Source organism: Poecilia reticulata, linkage group LG21 (genome assembly GCF_000633615.1).
Source record: "Poecilia reticulata strain Guanapo linkage group LG21, Guppy_female_1.0+MT, whole genome shotgun sequence".
NCBI lineage: Eukaryota > Metazoa > Chordata > Actinopteri > Cyprinodontiformes > Poeciliidae > Poecilia > Poecilia reticulata.
The window spans coordinates 7,783,230-7,798,322 of NC_024351.1; the positions used below are offsets into that span (position 1 = coordinate 7,783,230).

At 36.3% G+C, this 15,093-nt stretch overlaps 1 protein-coding gene across 2 annotated transcripts in view; it reads right to left on the reverse strand.

The window, feature by feature from the left end:
* Positions 1-1,184: 1,184 nt before the first annotated feature.
* ak9 (adenylate kinase 9) overlaps positions 1,185-15,093 on the reverse strand; it is a 14,775-nt gene continuing 866 nt past the window's right edge. For both annotated transcript variants that reach the window (XM_008397767.2, XM_008397768.2), the window contains 33 exons: positions 14,970-15,033; positions 14,839-14,891; positions 14,658-14,754; positions 14,359-14,471; positions 14,025-14,180; positions 13,678-13,800; positions 12,599-12,673; positions 12,409-12,510; positions 12,118-12,257; positions 11,699-12,015; positions 11,140-11,258; positions 10,606-10,753; positions 10,416-10,512; positions 10,260-10,324; positions 9,947-10,135; positions 8,965-9,098; positions 8,623-8,826; positions 8,260-8,532; positions 8,008-8,126; positions 7,271-7,490; positions 7,086-7,154; positions 6,798-7,007; positions 6,401-6,619; positions 6,025-6,238; positions 5,714-5,915; positions 4,024-4,170; positions 3,689-3,906; positions 3,405-3,601; positions 3,081-3,250; positions 2,882-2,980; positions 1,904-2,006; positions 1,669-1,783; positions 1,185-1,550 (listed from right to left, as the gene is read on the reverse strand). In XM_008397767.2, the coding sequence (XP_008395989.1) occupies positions 1,345-1,550; positions 1,669-1,783; positions 1,904-2,006; positions 2,882-2,980; positions 3,081-3,250; positions 3,405-3,601; positions 3,689-3,906; positions 4,024-4,170; positions 5,714-5,915; positions 6,025-6,238; positions 6,401-6,619; positions 6,798-7,007; positions 7,086-7,154; positions 7,271-7,490; positions 8,008-8,126; positions 8,260-8,532; positions 8,623-8,826; positions 8,965-9,098; positions 9,947-10,135; positions 10,260-10,324; positions 10,416-10,512; positions 10,606-10,753; positions 11,140-11,258; positions 11,699-12,015; positions 12,118-12,257; positions 12,409-12,510; positions 12,599-12,673; positions 13,678-13,800; positions 14,025-14,180; positions 14,359-14,471; positions 14,658-14,754; positions 14,839-14,891; positions 14,970-15,033 (4,977 nt within the window). In that variant the 3' untranslated portion in view covers positions 1,185-1,344. The remainder of the gene's footprint in view (positions 1,551-1,668; positions 1,784-1,903; positions 2,007-2,881; positions 2,981-3,080; positions 3,251-3,404; positions 3,602-3,688; positions 3,907-4,023; positions 4,171-5,713; positions 5,916-6,024; positions 6,239-6,400; positions 6,620-6,797; positions 7,008-7,085; positions 7,155-7,270; positions 7,491-8,007; positions 8,127-8,259; positions 8,533-8,622; positions 8,827-8,964; positions 9,099-9,946; positions 10,136-10,259; positions 10,325-10,415; positions 10,513-10,605; positions 10,754-11,139; positions 11,259-11,698; positions 12,016-12,117; positions 12,258-12,408; positions 12,511-12,598; positions 12,674-13,677; positions 13,801-14,024; positions 14,181-14,358; positions 14,472-14,657; positions 14,755-14,838; positions 14,892-14,969; positions 15,034-15,093) is intronic.

A 15,093-nucleotide genomic window follows, 5' to 3' on the forward strand; every position in this document is an offset into this window, starting at 1 on the left:
GCATTTCTAAATGAAAGTATATGGAAGTAGTTAGCTGTGAAATACCGCAAGGTTTTTAGCAAAATTTCTCAGAAAAAGGGTTTTATGCCATAAACACTGCAGTGCAAATAACCTTTGTTATGACCCTTCAGAGAAGGCATGAAGGACCTGGTTATGAATTTTTTTTAGTTCAACTTCCTGTTTCTGTCTAATTTGTGAGTACAATAGGGTACACAATATTTTTATTTGCTCAATTTACAGTGTGACAAAATATTTTAAAATGAAAATTAGATTTTTTTTTTTTTTACAAACTTTACTACTTTAGTGTTCTCAAATGTTTTATTAACCTCCTGAACTACCCTATGACTTTTGGGTCATATTTCACACAGCCTTTTGTTAATAAATAAATCAAGTTTATCAAAGTTATTAACAGATTTTAAAATAGATTAATTAAGATCTTGAGAATTTCCTGTCTGACCCCGAGTTGCAATATTTTCATATCTTTCTTGCCATTTTTGCATTGTGGCACAGTGTTAGGAAAAAGCATTGTCCTCCTGAATCGTCAATCCAAGTCTTTTCCTGAAGGCAGGGTTTTTATAGGCAAAATTGTAAGTAATCAAAATTGTAAGTAATCAAAATTGTAAGTAATGGCAGTGGTCATTGTAAGTAAATGACCACTCCCAATGGATAATGGAGACTCAGGCAATGAGCCTCCGTTATCTAACTCAGACTCATTTCTGTCAACATGATTAACATTCATAGTCATGGTTGTGTTCACCTTTTTCCTTCAAAACATCTTAGATAGCATGAAGGGGTCTTCGTCAAAGAGGATAACTTTATCCAATTTTTTTGAAATGGCTAATTTTGTGCACATCTTCACAGATATCCAAAACATCCTCCTTCTTCATGCGTTCTTTCTTCGCAGCAATTAAACCTCTCTACTGAATTTCTGCACAAATCGATGAGTTGTTTAGTGAGATGCAATCTTATGAACAGCAACACCCTTCACCCTAATTCCTGAGAGGGAGCCATATAAGTGACAAAAAGGATTCAGCTCCGCATTTAATTGCGTTTCATCTTATCATTTTTTATGGCAACCTAGACTCAGTCCAAATTGCCACCATAAAAACCAAAGCTAAAAAGTGTTTAAATAACTGTATTTCTGCCGGACTCTTTTAAAGCTTTTGGATACAAACAAGATTGAATAATGATCGAAGCCAATGTTTTTTATTTAAAGAGAAATATGCTTAATTACAGATTGCACATTTCTAAAACGTCACAGATTTAAAATGTTATTCATACACATACACAGAACTGCACTACTGCTAAATGACCATGCTGAAAGAACACCCAGAAAAGATGTAGCTACAGACTATCAGTGGCTCCCGGAGCTCCCAGTGCCATAAACCTGTTGAGCTTAAAGTCAAAATCTATGGGACGTTCGCCGGGAGGTTTATAGGCTCCTGTCATTGCTGAACTGAGGTAGGTTATGAGCTCACAGTTCTCTTCAAATGATGCAAGTTTTTTCTTGTACTTCTGACGAAGACAGCCAGTGGACTTTTGATTGAAAGCTTGTAAAACAGAACAATAATAATAATAATTAAAAAAAAAAACACTTAGATTCTTTGTCATCATAAAACTTGATTAATGATTTAGTTTAAGTACATGCACCTTTGACAGTCTGCTCACCTTTCAAATAGAAGGCCACATACACAAGAGCTGATCTTTTTACACTGACAAAAGGGTACTTTGGTTTGAGAGACCCAACAGCTGTCATGGCTTTGATCACTGCTTCTGCCACTCCCTAAAGAAACAAACAAGTTCAACTCGAACCCGATTCAGAACAGCAAAAACACTCGTAAAATGCATGCAATGAAAATTTCAACTTTAAAAAGACATGAGTCGGGCGGACAGGGTGTCTAACCTGTTCCAGGTAGCCCAGTGTTGGAAGAGAAGTGAGCGGAACAGGCTCATCAAGAGGAGGAACCTTACAGGGCAGCTTTTGGTCACAGTAGAGTTCAGGCATCCTTTGGTAACAAATACCGAGGCAAAAATGTTTAATTCCATTGTCATTTAAAACAAAACCTGGAACTGTTATTTTCAGACAAGAACAGAAATACAGTGATGTAAAAGCATTTTTACTCTGCTACAGTTCAGATTTTCTACTGTTTATGCACTTTTGTCACACTTGGATATTTTGGATCATCAAATAAAATTTCATATCAAACAAAGATAACCTGAGTAAATGCAATAAGCAGTTTTCAAAAGGAAAAATATATATATATATACAAATTGTCCTGGTCCTGGGAAAAATAACTACTGCCTAAACCTAATAACTATTTGTGTCACTCTTTGGCCAGAACATCTTTTGAGATGTATTTTAATTCTGCCAGTCTGGAGGCTTCTCAAGCATGGGCAGCCTTTTTAAGGCCACAGTCTATCAACTGGATGTCAGTCCAGACTTTGACTAGGCCACTCCAAAACCTTGGCTTTGCTTTTTTTTTTTTTTTTTGCCAGTCAGAGTTGGATTTGCTGGTGCTGTTCAGATCATTGTCTTTTTGTGACTCCTTGAGATTTTCCATAAGGGTTGAAGAATTTTGCAGAAAAGCAGTTTTTCTGTAATGGCTACTGAAATTCTATTTAGCTTTCAAAATCATTCATGACTAAAAAGGGGATGATTGGGATGGGACTTGCTTTTTCACAATGGGCCAGATTAGTTTGCGTAGTCATTTCCCTTGATGAACTAAATCACCATAAGAATTTCTTTTCATATTTACTCAACTTATATTAGCCTGACATTAAAATTTTGTTTGATTATCAGAAATAAGTAAGAAGGAGTACAGGTAAAAATAAAAGAGCAATGAGAGCATAATATAGCAAAAAGTTGTTTTGCATCGTCTACCTCATGAACTTCTGCTGCTTCTCTTTTGTCTCAAAAATGTAAAGTTTTTCCTTGTATTCCACTGCATATTGCATCAGTCCTCGAACCAGTGCTTCATACCTACAAAAAAAAAAAAATGTTTAGACATGTTCAAAAGATATGACAAAGCAGCTACTTTTTTAATGTATGATGAATTATAATTTCTGCTAGCAATGCATACCTCTGGTTTCCATCCTTGAAAGTGACAGGACAGAATCCCTTCAACTCAATCTGCTGTGGGAATTTGTTTTTCACCTGCAACTCTGTCAGCTTTCTTGGCAGTAGATGGGGTCCAGGGAGGTTGTATGGACAACAAGGCGCCAAAAACTCGTCAGGATTTGACAGGAATATCTGTTACCAAAAGAATATAATGCAATTGTTATCTTTCTTAAGCGCAACTTTAGCCATATATTTGGTCGTACATTCAATTCAATACAGGGAACGTGTGTAAAAGAGAACGTAACCATATGCAAGTAATCATATTATGTAAATATCGTACACTGACCTCCAGATGGTTTCCACCACATAGGCGATAATACAACTTTTTGTACTCAGCAGCATGAGTCAAGTCTGCAGTTTCTGAGCAATCCTCCAGGTGATGGAAGAGAGCAAGGCAGACAGGACAGTAATGGCCAAACTCCCCAATGCGACTATTAAGCTCTTTGGGTGTGATGCACAGCCTGTTTATGCAGGCAGCTTTCCCTGTTTAGAAATAATGTTTGTAATTGAAGGGCTGCACATAAAAAGTTTTAGAAATTTTTTTTTCTTTACAGTTTTTCCAACACTTACCACTATATCTCCTCTTCATGTAGGAATTCACACATTTCATACTGATGTCGACTTGTTGTAAAATATTTTTCCACAGCCACCATTTGTTTTTAGAGCCATCGAGCATGAACCAGTTCTGATGCTGTTCTTGGAAGTATGGCCTAACATGTTCAACCTCTTTCTTGTAAGACGAATCCCAACTGTGCAGGATCTCAGAGCTGTCATGTAATAGGTAAGGCCTACATTGATGAAAAATAAAGCATGGGCAGAGTTTGCATTGATTTTTATTTGCTTCAACCAGCTATCAGACTGGCAGTATTTAAGGAAACTGCTGTTTTTAATAAAAGCTGTTTTACTTGTTGGGGTTCATCTTGTCAGAAAGGCCTCTCAGAAGGACCTCTACGGTACTGATGTGGAGCTCAAATACTAGTATGGGTATGATGTTCTGAGACTCCATGAGTTCTACCTGGTGAAGGGTCATTGGAAAGCCATCCAGTACATACCTGAAACATAAATTAAGCCAGATATTTGTTTTTACACTCGCATAACTAGAAACTGTAGTTTTTTTCTTGCATCATAAAAGATAATTTTCTTGTTCAAACTTTAGATGACAGAATAAAAAAAAACAAACACACTTTTAGACTTACGGGGCCTTCTAAAGCTATCAATAACACTTGACTTGTTTCAAAATTCATGTTACTACCACAAATTTTGGATTTTGTTTGTGAGACCAGTAAAAAGTAGCAAATAATTGTGAAGTAAAAGGAAAATTATTCATGTTTTTTTTTAACACTTTTCTTCAAATAAAACTGGGAAAACTGTAACATTATTTTGTATTCAGTTCACTTTGCTCCGGTATCACAAAAAGATGCAGTGTAACTCGTTATGTTCAGAAGTCACCTAATTAGTGAATATTTCTGCTATCAGTTTAATGCCAGGATAAAGACAGATGTTCTGTGAAGTCTTCATAGGTTTGTTGACAACATTAGAGAGCAAACAGCATCACAAAGACCAAAGAATACAGCAAACAAGTCAGAGATAAAGCCGTGTGGAAGTTTAAAGTAGGATTAAATCTTTAAACAAATTACATGATTTTGAACATCTCACAGAAGCACAGTTCAATTCAGCCATCTACCTAGAACAATTGGCCGGTTAAGGAACGCATTCATCAGAGAAGCAGCAGAGATGCTCATGGTAACTCACACCATGGAGAGCAACAGCGATCCACATCTCATACTGGAGTATTTGTGGATAGATTATGGATATGGAGTGGATTGTTCACCCCATATCCATCATCTGTCTCTCATGGAACAATAGCCATTGTTGAAAGAAATCCTAAAGCAGTTGTGTTATTACACAATATAAAGATTACACAAAACAATTAGCACTGATGGGAAGATAAATAGAGCAGTGAACGAGTAGTATTGGATGAAAACCCCATGAAGTCTGCAAAGTCTTAAGAGCACAGTAAAGGTTCACATTCATGTAGTGGTGAGACTAAACATAAAGCTAGAGCTAAAATAGAATGATGTAGATCAAAACATATGCATGTGTTAAAATGGACCAGTTAAAGTCCAGATTTAAATTTAACAGAGAACATGTGACAAGACTTAAAAATGTTCACAGAATCTCTGGATCCCATCTGGGTGAGTTTAAGCAATGTTGCAAGAAAGAGTGAGCAGAAATTCAGCACCTAAATGCACAAGACTGGTAGAGACATACCTCAAAAGAGTTGCACATGTAAAATGCAGTAAAAGGTCGCTCTACAAAGTGTTAAAGTGGAATAAAATCTGATGCACGCATCTCTTTTTGAGTATTAGGGGGTATGTGCATCTTTTTTCTCTCAATTCATAATCTATAAAAATTAGTTTCTGCACTTCTGTGTTGGTCTTTCACATAAAATTCTAATAAAATATGCAGACATCTGTAGCTGAAATGCAACACATTTCAACAAACTGCAAATGATATTGAGACCAAGGTACTGTCATTTCAAATAATATTGTATGAACATAAATAATAATAATATTAAGAAAATATATATCTTACCCTCGAATGCTACATACAGAGCTAAGGAGCGCCACTCCCAGACACTGAACAGCCAGTTCATCAGGCACAACAAGGCCCTGTGTGAGATACTTTTTCATCTCTGCAGCGAGGTTGGTGTGCGCCTTGTAGTTCAACACCAGACGCATTGCTGCCCCAATGGAAAGCCGAGCTAAACCATATTTATCGGCAAACATTTTTGACACTACAGAGATAAATGGTTAACAAAAGTCAAAAGTCATTTGACGCTTTCTTGACAATTGAGAATCATCTGTTTTTACACTCACTCACTAGGTAGCTGCCTCGAGACTTACCAGTGGTTTTTCCAGCTTTAGGAGGTCCAGTCACTGCTATTTTTATAGGGAAGGAAGTGGTGGGCGTTGGCTGTCGAAGGTATTTTAAGGGGTTCAGTGTGAACTTGCTGCGGTTTTCCTTGGTTCGAAAAAAGTAAATAAACGGACTGAGGATGAGGGAATATGAGGAAGTTAGAGGCCACTGGATTGGATGAATTATGTCCTCGTCGTATTGCTGGGTTATACATGAAAAACAACAACAAAAAAAAAAAAAACAATTCAGGCAATCAGTCAGTTTCCAAACTCAAAATAGAAATAAATATAAATGAATGTCAAATCATTTTTAAAATCTCTAGAAACACAGCTGTTACTTCCCATTTTCCTTAATTATACTAACCTCGACAGGGTCTGCACAGCCAAAGGCACTGTTAAGCTTATAGGAGTAGAGCAGCAGATTGTGTGAGAGTCTGTATGAGACGTGCTGACATGATAGGAAAAGTGACTCCCTGTTTGTTATCATGGGCTTGATTTTGTGGAGCATGTGATTCTGGATTTTTTCTAGCTTTTGAGATGCATTGAATTCCAGCTTGGGTATGTGATATTCACTGATGAGTTCCTGAGATTACAACGACACATGAAAAAACTCAGAAGACCATTAAAAAATGCAAGGATGTTAGGATCTTCACATTAACATGAAAAGAGAGGTGGAGAAGACATGCTCAGAAGTCATATGTTCTCCAGAGTGATTATTAGACTTCCACTTATTAGCTTTTAAAAATATTCTGTATTCATACCATCACAGACATAATATTTGCAGAGTCCTTTTCAAAGCGGTCTTCTATTTCCTCCTCAATCCATTCAGTCGCTGCCTCTTCAGTCTCCTGTTCCTCTATGTCCTCATTGAAGCCTGTTTCAGGAAATTCCACCTCCAATATAGCGTCTATCTCTTCCATGTTGGTGGAATCGTCTGCTTCTTCCTCATTTTCTTTCATCTGGTGCCTAAACTATTCGTTTAAATATATAAAATTAAAGAACATCTAAAATCCAAAGTGAAATAACAAGGTATTGATGAGTTTGCTTACGGTAAATCTGGACTCATCAGCCTCTTGTAGTTCTATGAGTTCAGCCGTTCTCTTGGCGATCATTTCATCCTAGATCAAAGCAGTAAAAACAAATGATTCAGACACTAGTAAAGGAAATAACATAATAATAACAATCTGTCATCACACACACACACACACACACACAAAAGAAATCACATTCATACTCGATTTTTTTGCCGCAGATGTTGCAGAAGTTTTATCTGTTCTTCATGCTTGTGGTAGAGCATGCGCCACTTCTCAAGGTAGCCTGGCAACAGGCGTCTTTGGACATCTGTTGCTTCAACTTCCATGACAACAACAACATCAGGGAATAGCTGTCGTTCCAACATGAAGTCCACCTGCTCAGGATCATGGGGGAAACCCTCCATGATGAAGCCTACAGACCTAGAAAGTACACAGCAGCATATGAAAAACAAAAATCGAGAAAAAGTGTTTACCATAACCAAAACTACTAAAGATGTAAAAGAAAAAGGTGCATGGTGTTATGTGTGTTAACTACATTTGAATTCAAAATAAGATTCTGAGCTTAATGCTCGTTAATGCGGACAGGACCTAATATAATTCCCGTGAAGACAGATAGAGCAGCTGAAAATCCAGACCCCTGCCTGTCACCTGACTTGCATGGCACCCAATCCCAATGTTCCTGAGTGCAAGGGGTGAAGGGGGCTTCCAGATATGTCTTCAGGCTGTTTACAGCCAATCTTCAGGACCAAAAACTCGACAACGGTATGACAGTAACCTCCCCCAGAATAATCCAAAATAAACTGTTGTTGCCACATGATGTTTAATAAAATGGATATGTGGATTTATGGATGGGTGGACAAACAAACAGCTTTAGAGTAGTAAAATAACTACTCTAGTGAAGTACATCCTAAAATGGAGAATGTCTGATGATAATTACTTGTATGGTTCTTCTTGAAAGTAAGGTAAAATAACCATATCCAAAACTTGATTAGTCAATGGCTCTCCCTCGGCTAGGTAGGCTTTGATGACTAATTCGTCTTCAGTCAAAAACATCTCCTGTTGTGATAACAAAAACACAGAAGTTCTGTTCAAATATTTTATCCTGACAACAACATTCCTGCTTTTAAAACTTAGAGAAAAAACCCTAAACGTCAATAGCAAAAAAATAAAAAATTAAAATGAACCAAACCTCATCAATGTTCAAGTTGCCAGATCTATTTTCTGTTTCCTCTTCCTCTCCCTTTTCTACTCTTATTTGCTCCTCCACATACTCAGTATCACTTTTTAGGTACACGGCCTCATCAGCAGAGGGAACTGGGTTATATGTCTTGGCCATAATTTTCATTTGCAGTTGCTCTTTGAACTGAATATGGAAAAGCCCGAGTTGCTTTGCAAGCCATTCACCATTAGTCGTTTTTCCTGACCCTCTCGCGCCAAGCATAAAGATTCGCAAGGGAGGAGGCTTGCATAGGAGGAAAGTAGAAACACGTAAGTGATTCTATCTTATTCTGAAAAAAAAAACACTTCTTTATTCTCATTCTTGCTGCTTTACCTTAAGGAGCTCTCCTTGTGCAACAAATTCGCCAGGATTTTCAATGAAGGAGTATCTGGCCTCTATGGTGGAGAAGTAATAAGTTCTTTCACGGTACTTGGCTGAGATTTTGTCAGTCACTGGCCACAGGACATTGTTTCTTTTGAAGGCAACAGGGCAGAAATACTTGGTGTCGCCCAACAACCTCCTGCTTGCTAGTTCAACCTGTAACATTGGTTGAACAAAAAATGATCTTACAGATTATAAAAATCTATATTTATCTACAAAATAAAAGATCTACATCTTAGTAAGGTTTAAACAGATTTGTAATATCAATTTTAAATCAAAAGTATTTGTCAGTACATCCTCTTCCTCGTCGTCTTCATCTTCTGATTCCTCACTCTCTTCTTCTTCGAGTAATGCTAAGGCCTCCAGATCTTCTTCCTCCTCGGTCAGGTCAACTGAAGAAAACTCCCAAGCCACATACTGAAATGGTCCTAGAGGTGATGGAAATAAAGATGAAAATACTTTTTCTCACAAATTTTCTCTATTTTTGTGCGTTGTCACACTTAAATATTTGAGAGCATAATACATATCAATATCAGACAAAGATAATCTTCGAGTAAATACAAAATGCAGTTTTCAAATACAAAATGTTATGTTTATTAGGGCAAAAGGCTTTCCAACCCAGTCTGGCTCTGTGTGAAATAGTGATTACCTGCCATGTTTAATCCAGGCTGAATTTAGATTATCCACATTTTCTTTATAGCTTTGTCCAAATTCATTTAAACTGGATTAATGCCAGACCTGTTCAGTGAATAAATTGCTTTTAGTAGATTTTATTATATTTTTTTGTTTTTTTTGTGATACTATGTGACATGTCTTTCTTCTAAATGAGAAAAGTCTAAAGAGATAAAGGATAAAAATTGCACCTGTCTAACAGCATGAAGTAGACTAACTATTCTAAAAAACAACATAACATGCTTGAACAGGTTGTTCATGATCAAAAACTTTTGCAGAATTCAAAAAGATATTTTAAAAGGACTCCTTGCCAGTTTTTTCTAATAAATGGTGGTAGTTGCTATCAGCTATGATCATTGCCAAGAAGGGATTATTTTTTTTTACACATGGCCAGGTTATTTTGGATAATTTTTCCCCCTTAATAAAGGAAAGAATAATTAAAAAAACACTTTTTGCACATACGTAAGTTACTCTTTGAATATAGCATTTTTGGCAATTTGAAATATTTAAGTACAAAAAAGCCAAAAAGGCACTACAATTTCCATTCAAATTGCAGAACCTTAAAAGTTTATTGCAATGACTTGAAACAGGTTTGTACACTCACTTTCCATTTTTTTGACAATTTCTTGAAGCAAGTCGTCAGGGCTTTTTTTCCCAATCTCAACATCGAAGTGGCTTACTGTTATATTCGATTGCATTTGATCCCACTCCGTCTCAAATATCTCAATTTGCTCTCTATACTCCATCATCTCTGGAATGCTGGCGTAATCAATTTCCATACCTTCTGGTAATTCTGCCAGTACAGCACAGAGTAAGAGGAGAAAGGGATTCAAGATTAAATTTTTATCGTTGGCGCTTCTGTTAATTTTTGTTCAGACTGTCCCGATTAGTTCTAAAAGCACATGGAGATATAATACCCTCTTCCTCTTCGATAATCGCCAGTAGGTCTGACTGGGCCTCTGATTCTTCCTCCTTTTCTTTGCTGAAGTGGGAAGAAATTTAACACTGTATCAGAAATGTGCAAAAACACTTAAATAATCTAAACTGGAGAAGGCTACTGAGTCTGAACTTACAAAAGTGTTTCACTTCGCAGACACGGTTGGCTCTGTAATCTTTTCTCAATCTCTTTGTCCACGCTTTCCTTATTCTTCTCATAAACTCTCTGCATTACTGTTTTGTGCACATACACAATAAAGTGGACACATTAAAAACACGGTCTAAGGGGAAACTTGGAGAAAACAAATGCACAAAGTATGCCCCCACTGTAATGTTTATCAGTGTCTTGGAGACAGATGATTGTGTCTGGCAGGGTTCCGACTTGCTGAATGACATCCATTTCAGAAAGATTCTTGGGAAAGTTGTCAAGCACCCATCCTGTTTTGTCCTCAGAATTGGAGTTCATTTTCTCTATCTGTGACATCAACACTTTAATGCTAATATACTTAAAAGCAAAATTGACAACGTAATAAAAATAATACTGTACAGCAGTTAAGAAAAGCATACTCAGATTAAACGAAAAGTGATGCATGAGTGGGTTAATTAAAAAACTGAAGATGTGTATGTATTTTGTGAATTTAAGAAAACCCAACAACAACAACAAAAACTGTCTACAGGAAGAATATATATTGAATGCTTTGCCTGTGTGCATAGTAGATTTTCAATTTTCCATTGTACATGTTCAGGATTTTAAAATGTAACATATTGCATACATGAAAGAAAATAATAGATAAGAATAAGAATGATGAATCAATAAAACAGGAAAACAAGCTCAATGCTAACATTGAACTTGGAACTTACCTCTTCCATTCGATCTTTCAGAGCATTAACATACATTTCAAAGGGCGGTATGGCCATTTGTTTCGCGTCCTCAATGGCTTGTTGCACCAGAGCAGTTACTTGTGGATTATCCATCGCCACTGAGAGCAGCATACAACAGAAAATTACACACACATACATGTTATGTGTGTATGAACATGCATATAGATATATAAAATATATACATATTGCCTGTGGAAAATGACATATGACTTTATTTTGCAAATACATTTTTGAGATATTTATTTTAAAACAATCATAAAACCATGCATCATTTTTTACTTAGTGATTTTGATTTTATTTGATTATGTCTATTACAAAAACCAAAAATGCAGTGGCTGTAATGTGACAAACTGACAAAAGGTTAATGAGGTATGAATATGTATAGTCAAATTATTTTTAGTTACGATAAAAACTCCATTTGTTCACATAAAAAATATAAGGGTTTAACATAAGATCAGTGATATATATATCTACATAACTTTGATAAAGGATAATATTTTATGTGAAAATCTGAAATCTTACATAAGGCCCAACTTGCCTGAAGCGCTTTCTCGCGATTTCTTCTTCTTCCTCATACTCTTTACAGCAGGTGTTGTGATGTCTCTAAGTTTTTCGAACCTCTCCTGGTCAGCCTTGGCTAAAAATGGCTTTATCAGCTCCTCTAAATCGAGCACCACAGCACCGTAGTGCTGAGCTAGAAGACTGCACATGGTGCTCTTTCCAGCCTGAGAAAAGCCAATGATGCCAACCTTGCAAGGGGGTCTGGGCATTGGAGGCAGTAGGTACCTGCGTGGATTTGCGATAAACTTGTGGTAGGCGTCCTGACATGAAAGTATGTACAACTTGTCCTGAAAGCTGTACAATAGTTGACCAGGGAAAGGTTTTTATCCAGTTAGACCTATTTGTTAGTGGTAGGCCAGTCAATTTAAGGAGCATACGTCATTAAAGAATACTCACCCTACACACAAATCTATCTCTCCTTGAATAATGTTGCCCTCCTTCAGAGCAACTGGACAAATTCTACCCCAGCGGCTTCTTCTCCACCGAAAGCCAGGGGCCACGATTCTGATGGAGGTCATGTATCTTAGAAGGTCTTCCTATGAAAGAGAGAAATGCCTGCTAAGACTGATTCAAGTTAAATTTGCAGAAGTTTCGTCAGAGGAGGAGTATTTAAAGACTCCACCAACAAATTAGTAGGAGGTTTTATTCATTAATGAAAATTAAGGAAAACTATGAGGATGGCCTTGCTGTGGAAATGGTGTCTGTTAGTTCTTCCTCAACATGTTGACTGAGCAGGATTGGAACAGAGACAGGCTTTATAGCCATAGTTTCAAGACGAGCCATCACAGACTGCAAAGTAAAAATAGAAATAGACCAAAGTCAGACCACCAAAAAGATCAGCTGCTGAACTTTTCTAAATGTATATTTTTAACTTTACCAAGTACAGTTCTCCAGGTGGGTCGTTTCCGTCTAGTTCCAAGAGGTAGATGGGGTTGTGTTCTGAAAAAACGTCCTGGAAAAATGTCAAGCAACACCAAACATGGTATGTGTTCAAAGAAGTTTTTATCACCCATGTTGGTTCCATTACTTTATTCTTTACTTAATTTTTGCAAAACATTGGCTATGTTGGTGCAAATCACGACAATTTTATCCAGGGTGTGTATATGTTCTGCTGAATTCTGATATATGATTTTATTCTTTTTATTTATTTATTTATTTATTTATTTGTTTGTTTGTTTGTTTGTTTGTTTATTAACAGTTTTTGATTTTTCTATATGCCCTTAATCTTTGCGAGAATTAAGCCTGCATGGAAAATGGCCCACACAAGAAATCAAAGGGCATCATACACCTTGGACAGGTCATCAATGTATCACTGGTAAGATGTGGAAAGTAATTTCACTTTACACTTGTAAATGGGGAATGCATAAAAATCCACCTTTTGTGTGTTTTAATAGAAAAAAATAAGACTTTAATAAGTAAAACTTCAGTTTATGTGGCTAAAAATTCAGAATATTTTGAAACACGTACAACTTAAGTTGATAAAGATTTTCTTAAAATCTTGAGATGCAAAGAATATTTTTTGTGGCAATCTATAATGTTTTATTAAAGAATCGAGTTGAGCAATTTATGAATGACTGCAGAGCAAAATAAAAAAAAGATCAAAATCCTTCTTGCTGCCAGTTTTGCTTTCTACTAGCTTTTAGTGTGCTGCTAAAATTTAGGAATTTACAAATTCTAAAAATTTATGAATATTTTACATGCATAGCAAATAGAAATCAGAATCAGCCTTATTTGCCAATATTATACTTAAAACTAGTGTTAATATTTTCCTAAAAGAATAATGAAAACAGTATCGCTATGGTGATCTTCAAAATAGCATTCCTTGTGTTTAGGGGACATAAGAGGAACAGAAAATATCTACTGTTCAAAACACACTTCGGTCTGAAATGAAAAGAAGTACAAAACGTTATGTGTGTACTGAATATTTTAGAAAATAAAAAAGCCATTCTAACTTGCCTCCAACTGTCTAAGCAGGATGTTCTTGTAAGTGCTGATTTTAGCAAAAATATTTTGGGGCAGGTATTCTGGTAACCACACCATCTGTTCAAATATTTCCATAGAGAGGGGTTGCTCCTCAGCCTGAAAGAAAAAAAAAGGAAAGTGGTGTATTAGAATATTGTAGTTAAGCACATTCTTTTCAGAAGTTTGTTGTTGTCCTATTATCATGTCTTATTTTATTTATTGTTTGCTAAAAATAATAAACCTGGTTGCAAATCCAGGTTAAAAACCACCAACAACAAAATTAATTTATGATTTTATGAAACAGCAGCAGAAGTAAAAAAAAGTTTTTGTACACTAAGTACCTCCTCGTAATCTTCGTCAGCATCGTCCATCTCCTGTTCCTTGCTCTTCCTGAGAAGCTCCTCTTCCTGTTGCCAAACAGTCAGGTTGTGTAGCTGCCCAGTTTCTGGATGCTGCTTCAGACCAGACAACCTTTTGACCAGGTCAATGTCTGAACACTGTTAAAAGACAGGACATATCGTTTATAGACGATATCAGTAACTCTGAGGAACATTTTTAAGTTATATAAGTTTTCTAAATATGTACTGTTATCATACTTTGATTATGTGAACTACAAATGAAGAAGTACAAAATAACAAAAGAACAAAATACAACATTCAACTCTACGAATTTGACCTTGATGTTAATGATGAAATCTGGCGTCAGCTTGAGGTTTTTGATCAATTCAATCTGGTCATGGATCTCTTGGGGATCTTCTGTTACATAAGGGAGGCAGCTCAGCACGTAGCCTGTACAGAGAAACGGAATGACCAAACATTGGCACGGTTTTAATAAAAATTGTTTTTTCTGCTTGCTTAGGTAATCTCATACATTCTGGTTGATCATTTTTGGACTTCTTATTATCAAAAACAATGTTTGGTGTTTAAAGAGCATGCAGTACTAAACCGTTTTAGTTTACTATTAGAGCAGTTTACCGTAGTGCTGAACATCGGGCTTGTTAATTCTGTCAAGAATCAACTGCACAACCTCATCGTTTGTGACACTTTTCCCCTCGTTCAAGATGTTCAGAAGCTGAAATGGTGTAAAATTACAACATGGACATTATATTCCTTTTAAGATGTATATAACCACATTAATGAAAATAATCTCTCTTACCTCTATTCCTTCCTGGGTTTTGGTTTTAATGTATGTGTTGATCATATCTGTTGCTGAAACGTTTTTAAATAAGAAATGTATTAGGTGCCAGGCATACAAGTATGAAAACAAAGTATCTGAGAAGAGCATACCATCAATTAGAATACACTTGCAAGAGACTGCAATGTTTCTGGCCAATGTTGTTTTCCCAACACCCTGTAAAAAAAAGAAAAAAAATGAGGTCAAGGATACGGAATTAGTCTTGGAATTTATATA